The sequence below is a fragment of the Silurus aristotelis genome, assembly GCF_946808225.1.
Source record: "Silurus aristotelis genome assembly, chromosome: 10".
Classification (NCBI taxonomy): domain Eukaryota; kingdom Metazoa; phylum Chordata; class Actinopteri; order Siluriformes; family Siluridae; genus Silurus; species Silurus aristotelis.
Window position 1 is genome coordinate 30319244 of NC_139583.1, and position 7500 is coordinate 30326743.

The following is a 7500-nucleotide window of genomic DNA, read 5'->3' on the forward strand; positions in this document are numbered from 1 at the left end:
ACCTCCAGCCAATCACAATCCAGTATTCACACTGATTCTGTTTATTCATATTTATATTTATAAGTTGGTGTGTTAAAAGAAAAAAAACAGGTGAGTAAAAATCCGAGTTTAAAGTCTCAGATTGTGGTGTTTGTGCATCTCTGGTATGCAGGGTTTAGTACTGAGACCGGTAGAAATGTAGAGGTCCACATAAGGACAGCAGGTGAACCTGTGATGGTTTCACAGGCACCTGAGGCTGTACAGTATGCAGTATAATATATGATATATATAAAGAAATGTAGATCTGCAGTGAATGTAATTTTGGATATCGGACGTGTCCTTCAGAATGGCTTCAGGCTCTTCAGGTCATTCAGGTTAAATGATGTAAAAGCCTTAAATGTGCACAAATCACACGTTTCTCCTCTTCATCTATCCGTCCTACAGAGACGAGCGAGAACACCAGACGGATACTGGAAACTCAAAGAGCACTCACAACTCCATCAAAGGAAAGTGCAGGGTTGTTGTTTGTTTGTGTGTGTGTGTGTGTGTGTGTGTGTGTGTGTGTGTGTGTGTGTGTGTATGTGTGTGTGTATGTGTGTGTGTGTGTGTGTGCGTGTGAGGGGATTCTCCTGTTGTTTGAGTCAAATTGATGATGAATTGAATTACACTAATGGGCATTTCAGCAGCAGCTAATAGAATTTACCAGAAACATTCCCTAACTCTAAAGTGTCCAATCAGCTTGTTTTGTGTGTGTGTGTGTGTGTGTGTGTGTGTGTGTGTGTGTGTGTGTGTGTGTGTGTGTGTGTGTTGTACTAAGGTAATAAAACTTATTAAAACAATCTCACAGTCCTTTTTTCCCCTCTATCCATGCTTTGTGTCAGAGAATGGAAGCGAAGTTACTGTTGCTCCCTGAAGTTGATTCATGAATAACTCATTTTAATATTATAACATTCATGTACATATTAGTTCCTGTTGTGAATAACATTATAGCAGCAATAAACACACTTTCCACCAGGTTACAGCTTTACCTGACTGTTACATAGGGCTTGTACTGGAGACTCCTTCCATTCACATTACTTCTTATTTTAAGACGATTTCAGCATGTGCTTTACATGTGATTACTATAGAAACCATAACATACTGGAATGACTGCATTAAGATATAAATGCAATATCATATAAATGTAATAAATAAATATAAGTTTTAGGATTTAGGACCATGCAAGTGTATGATCTCCTCTGGACAACTTATATTCATGAACATCACTGATTTTAACCCTATTTCTTAATTTTGTATAGAGAAACCCGACCCCCAGGATGTGTGTGGTGTAAGATCACAGCGTGTACTCACACAGAGATGTGCAAACATTTTATTCAACTCTCTACACGCGATTATTTCTGTTCATGCATTTCTTAAAAACTAACAGGAATAAACACACAATGACATCCAGAATACTAGAGTGTGTTATACGTGTGTGTGTGTGTGTGTGTGTGTGTGTGTGTGTGTGTGTGTGTGTGTGTGTGTGTGTGTGTGTGTGTGTGTGTGAGAGAGGGATTTAGGCAGTGCATATAGGGATGACGATGATGAGGATGAGGATGACGGTGGCAGTGACGCTGATGGCGGTGATGCGGTATCCCTGTGTCCGGGTGCAGCGTGTCAGAGACTGCGAGCGGCGCAGGAGTGTGTCCGACACCGGAGTGTAAACCTCATCCATCCAGAAGTCCAGAGACTCAGGGGCCTGAAACACACACATGTGCACATATACACACACACACACACACACACACACACACACACACACACACACACACACACACACACACACACACACATGCATTAAAGATCATGTCTACATCTATTTTTTTATATTAAAATGTCTGGCTTAATAAATATGCATTATTATGTAGATTAGGAAATGCCCACAGTTCCAATCATTGCTTATCATAATATTAAGCTTGGACACACATGGGGGTGTGGTTTAATTGGCATATTTATTAATATTTATAAATCCTGTAAATTAGATCAAGTAATCCGATTTTTATTTTATCTGATCGAGTCTCAGATTTACATTTTGACTTTCTCAATGATTTATTTATATCAGGCATCAGCAAACCTGTCTGAATGTATTCCTGCGTTACCATGACGACCATCATCCGTTTTAATAATCAACTACTAATTATTATGCAGAATGTTCATTATAGAAAAACATTCATTGACTTCCTGACTTCAAAGGAACCTAAGATAACGCCTAGCTCCGCCCCCAAAACACACAAATTAACAATCACACTTCCTTATCGCTGTTATTCAGGTGTTATTCAGGTGCTATTCAGATGCTATTCAGGTGCTATTCAGGTGCTATTCAGGTGCTATTCAGGTGCTATTCAGGTGTTATTCAGGTGCTATTCAGGTGTTATTCAGGTGTTATTCAGGTGCTATTCAGGTGCTATTCAGGTGCTATTCAGGTGCTATTCAGGTGCTATTCAGGTGTTATTCAGGTGCTATTCAGGTGTTATTCAGGTGTTATTCAGGTGCTATTCAGGTGCTATTCAGGTGCTATTCAGGTGCTATTCAGGTGTTATTCAGGTGCTATTCAGGTGTTATTCAGGTGTTATTCAGGTGCTATTCAGGTGCTATTCAGGTGCTATTCAGGTGCTATTCAGGTGCTATTCAGGTGTTATTCAGGTGCTATTCAGGTGTTATTCAGGTGTTATTCAGGTGCTATTCAGGTGCTATTCAGGTGTTATTCAGGTGTTATTCAGGTGCTATTCAGGTGCTATTCAGGTGTTATTCAGGTGTTATTCAGGTGCTATTCAGGTGCTATTCAGGTGCTATTCAGGTGCTATTCAGGTGCTATTCAGGTGCTATTCAGGTGTTATTCAGGTGCTATTCAGGTGCTATTCAGGTGTTATTCAGGTGCTATTCAGGTGCTATTCAGGTGTTATTCAGGTGCTATTCAGGTGTTATTCAGGTGCTATTCAGGTGCTATTCAGGTGTTATTCAGGTGCTATTCAGGTGTTATTCAGGTGTTATTCAGGTGTTTTCACACAAAACAGAAGCAGACTGTAAGAATCTTAGTGACGGTTTCCATTTCCTTTGAACTTATAATTTTTTACAATATAATATAATATAATATAATATAATATAATATAATATAATATAATATAATATAATATAATATAATATAATATAATTACGATTCAGCAGTGATGATGTTTTTCTAAACTTTTAACAGTTGAATGGTTTCAGATGTTTCAGTTTAGGTAAATGTGCAGGTTTCATGTTTGCAGTAGAGAAAAAGAGAAGACACCTGCAGGTATTTCTCAGGAGATGAATTAGTAAAAAGATAAATAAATAAATAATTCACATATTGTCCTGTGAAACCTCTGAATCAAACTTTTTTTTTTTATTGACTCTGTTTTCAAAATGGACATCAGCAACCTTCAGAGAAACATCAGCAGATGTCTGAGGAGCGAGAGTTTACCTGCAGGTCAAGGGGTGTGAGCTCTGACTGACTCCAGGACACCTTTGGTCGATCAGTTGGGTGAAGGTTGGCTTTCTGCATGGAGGAGCGTGGAGGAGGTCAGGAATGATGATGGAACTCTTTCTCTCCTGAACTGGATGGTTTTCCTTCTTATAAAGTGCTCCATGATGCTCGGTCTGCGTATGTTAACAAAATCAAGACACAGAAAGTCAAGAATTAAGTGTTGTGGGTTCATGGCTGACCGTGTGTGTGTTTTTGAGTGCATGTTTGTGTTAGTGTGTGTGTGTGTGTGTGTGTGTGTGTGTGTGTGTGTGTGTGTGTGTGTGTGTGTGCATACATGTAAAGGATGTAGGTGTTGCTCCTTGCTGTAACTGACGCTCCATTCGTGATGTTGCTCAGAGCTGCTGCTCTCTGTATGGCTCCTGGAGTTGTGCGTGAACAAACCCCTGCGTTTAGCAGCAGCTCCGTCTGCATCAGAACTCAGACTGGGTCTGGAGCTTCTCTCTGATGGAGCCTGTGGTGGAGGCTGCTGCTGGACAGGTTCCGAGTTTGAATGCACCAGTTGGCCTCTTTGCTCCAGCCGGTTCAGTGTGGAGAGGACGAGCGCCAGCTGCTCTCTCAGCTCAGAGATTGGCTCCAGACGCTGCTCCAGCTCCGTGACCCTCTGCAGGAGTCGTCCCACGCCCCATCGCACTCCTTCTTCTGGTCCCTCGAGAGAGTGAAACAGACGTCTGAGCTTTCCTAAACGCTCCCGGCGCTCTGGCAACCCAGCTCCACCTCCTTCCTGAGGTCCTCCTGAATCTCCAGGAAGGACGGCCATTGAGCCACACATGCTAATGTCATCCAAAAAGCGGAAAATTGCACTAATGTCATCTTCTGCAATGTCTGTGTTATCGATCGAGAGCTTTTCACTCAGCAGGAGGCTCCTCAGAGCACGCCGGTCACCAAGGTCCGTCTGAGTGGCCACACTAACCACGCCCTCAGCATCAGGTGACCAGTCATACCAAGCATCCAGACTTATCCCACTCAGACGCTTTAGGGTGTCTCGAACTGACTGCACGATAAACGGGTCAAACCCGGGAATGTCGAAGCTACTGCCCTCGAAGCTTGGTTTAGTAAATCTGGTTTTTGAAAGTCCAGATTTGTCTAAAGCAGATTTTTCTGATCTAGGTCTTTGCGGTTTTGGCCGGTCCAGTCTAGGATTGTCGTGCTCAGACGGTTCTATGAGGCTGCTGTCGATGTCCAGACTGTGGCTTTTGGCCGCCAGGGCCGGACTTTGGTGGTACGTCCTTTCTATGACTGTAGGCCCAAAGTAGGTGGAGCTCTGCAGGTCATCTAAGCTTTTATGTTTCTGGAGGTAGGGAGTCTGTGCATCAGGCGGTGTATCTGTTTCAGAAGACTGCGTTTGAACATCTTCTGAATGTGCATCATGAGCAGATTCAGAATAAGGGTTGTTACAGGAAAGAAACTGTCCATCGTCACTGTCCTCTCTGGATCCCTCCTGGATCGGACTGCTGCCGTCTGCGGGAATAAACGGCACCAGTTTGTGGAATTCCGCCTTGAAGATGCTCCTCTTCTGAATGCAGCTTTGAACCAGATCCACATCTCTATCCCCCTTGGTGGCCGAGTCTTGGTTCCCAGAAGAAGTGCAAGAAACATCTAGAGAGTGTGCCCTCTGCATAATGTGTCGCTGATGCGTGTGAGTGAGCGATCGCGCTGGAGTGTTCACGTGCGACCCCCCGGTGTTCAGACTGATCAGCGCCTCAGTGGAGTCCTCATATTTACATCCTGGAGCTATAACTCCGCCTTCTGCATGCAGCCAATCACAGTGTGCGTGCTCCTGAGGGCAGCCCAAGCAGGAGGTCAGGGAATTAGTGTGTGAGGGCGGCAGACGTGTGTGTGTGAGCAGGTTGAAGAGCGAGACGACGTCAGCGGCCGCAGACAGACGGTTGCTGCAGGGAGGATGGAGACGTTCACGGAAAAGCGTGGCCGGGAAACACGGGTCTCGGCACGCTGTGGAGTACAGCAGACTCCTCAGCTCCAAAAGTGGGTGAAGCTCATAACGTCCACTCAGATACACGCACACGTCTGCGTAGGACACACGTGCACGGCACGCGCCCAGAACCTCGAGGATCTCCAGGAGAACCAGGGCATCGTCTGCGCTGTCTGACATCACTGCAGTGACCTACACTGCTTTAAATTTACTCATCAAATGTGGACCATTCACCCACATCATTCTGAACAAATCCCTCCAGAACAAACAGCAAAAAAATCACATGAGGTAGTTCAGCTACGTAGCAGCTGGAGTAGAAGATGCATAGAGAAGAAAAAAGCATCTAAAACATCCCATTTACTCACTGTGGAAAATTCAACCAGGTCACATTCTTGTTATTCCAGTTTCCTTTGCTCATGTTCCTGCACAGACATGCAGGGAGAAATGTAGTTACTTCCACAAAGCCCAAATGAAGTACATCACTGCAGAGCGCTGACCTTCTTCAGAGCCTTAAAATAGCCACAGTCCTGGCAGCATAGGGCAGAAGCAAGTTCAGATCGCACTGGAGCAGAAATGCAGAATGAAACATCTGGAGATAAAAACACACGTGGATCATTGCATCACCAGCGTTCAGTTACAGCGAGGAGACATGCAGGACATCCGGAGAGTGCAGCGTGGTGCAGGACGAGAACAGGGACGGGGTGGAACCTGAGCTCATTTCACTCATCCTCTAGGAGCTTTATAGGAGGAAGAGCTGAACACTTCCGCCATCTACTGACAGGAGCAGAAACATGGAACTGCTCTTTTTTCAATAATAAACACAGTAAATGAACTTCTGCAGCAACGTTTCTTCACAAATTGTAGATTAATTATAATCACAGCTTGGGTTGCCAGATAACTTTTATATTCCCAATAATAATCCATCTCCTGACCTAAGGGGACGTCAAAAAATCATAAAAAAAAGTTTTTACAGCGATATTTGAAATCAGACAAACATTGTTATCAGACATCTGAGTTTTAGCTTGATGATTAGATGATTCAGGCAATCTCACATTTTTATTTATATATGTGTAAAGGTGATTTTATTTTCTGTACAAACAATTATTATTAATGCCCTCAAGTGCCTGAACAAATTCCAAAACTGTGATATAGCATTTAGAACATTTCTGTTCTGTCTTTTTTGGCGTTTGAAAGATACATGAACGTTCCATGATTTCTTTTGACCAAACAAATCTATAAACGTTCAGATCTTCCACTTTATTTCCACTAAAAACCCTTATTATGAAGAACAGTTTTACACTCTCAGCACCAGGACAGTTCATTTCTCCAAACATTCAGCTGAAACTCTTTGCTGTGTCTCTTCTAAAACTCTCTAAAGATGTTCTTCACTAGATGAAGATTTCCTTCATCTCAGAGCAGTTCAGTAGGATTGAGGTGTGGTGTCTGGGCAGGTGGTTCCATGATAGATATCACTCCAGACGTCTGTCTGCTCTCTAAATAACACCTACAGAACTCAGACGTGTTTATCGCTTCGGCTCTTCGACTTGTTGTACGGTGAAGTCGCTTCCGATGAGCCGCAGTCCAGACGGAACTGCACGGTGATGAAGTGTGGAATAGGAGACATGATGGTTCACTTTCACTTTCTGGAATCTTCACTGCTCCAAAACAACCCCAAACCATTAAACTTCCATCTCCACGTGTGAGTGTGTGGGGGTGAGGGAGTCTGATCACATCTTCTCTCCTGTACTTCATCTCACACATGTTCTTCTGTTAGAGACATAAATGTCCCACACTATAAAACACCTGGTGTTTCCACATGCAATGTCCATGTTTGTAAATATAAAATAACTGAATAATAAATACAGATGTAGATTTCAGATCTCCAGATTGCAGGAGATAACGGTTCAGCAATCAGTTTTATATCATCAGCTTTCCTCTCAAAATTTAAAAATTCTCCTAAAACAAATAAAGGAGAAAAAGATGTAGTGAAAGATGTCTGTTCAGTGTAAAGAAGCATCTTCTTCCTCCTTTTTCATGAGAATCAGAT

At 43.1% G+C, this 7500-nt stretch overlaps 1 protein-coding gene across 1 annotated transcript; it reads right to left on the reverse strand.

Annotated features, from left to right (window-relative positions):
• Positions 1-1473: 1473 nt before the first annotated feature.
• minar1l (membrane integral NOTCH2 associated receptor 1-like) lies at positions 1474-5736 on the reverse strand. The gene is given in 4 exon segments (XM_083551644.1): positions 1474-1717; positions 3461-3558; positions 3561-3636; positions 3798-5736. Coding segments are annotated over 4 exon segments (2193 nt in total). The 5' UTR covers positions 5634-5736; the 3' UTR covers positions 1474-1534.
• Positions 5737-7500: the final 1764 nt, after the last annotated feature.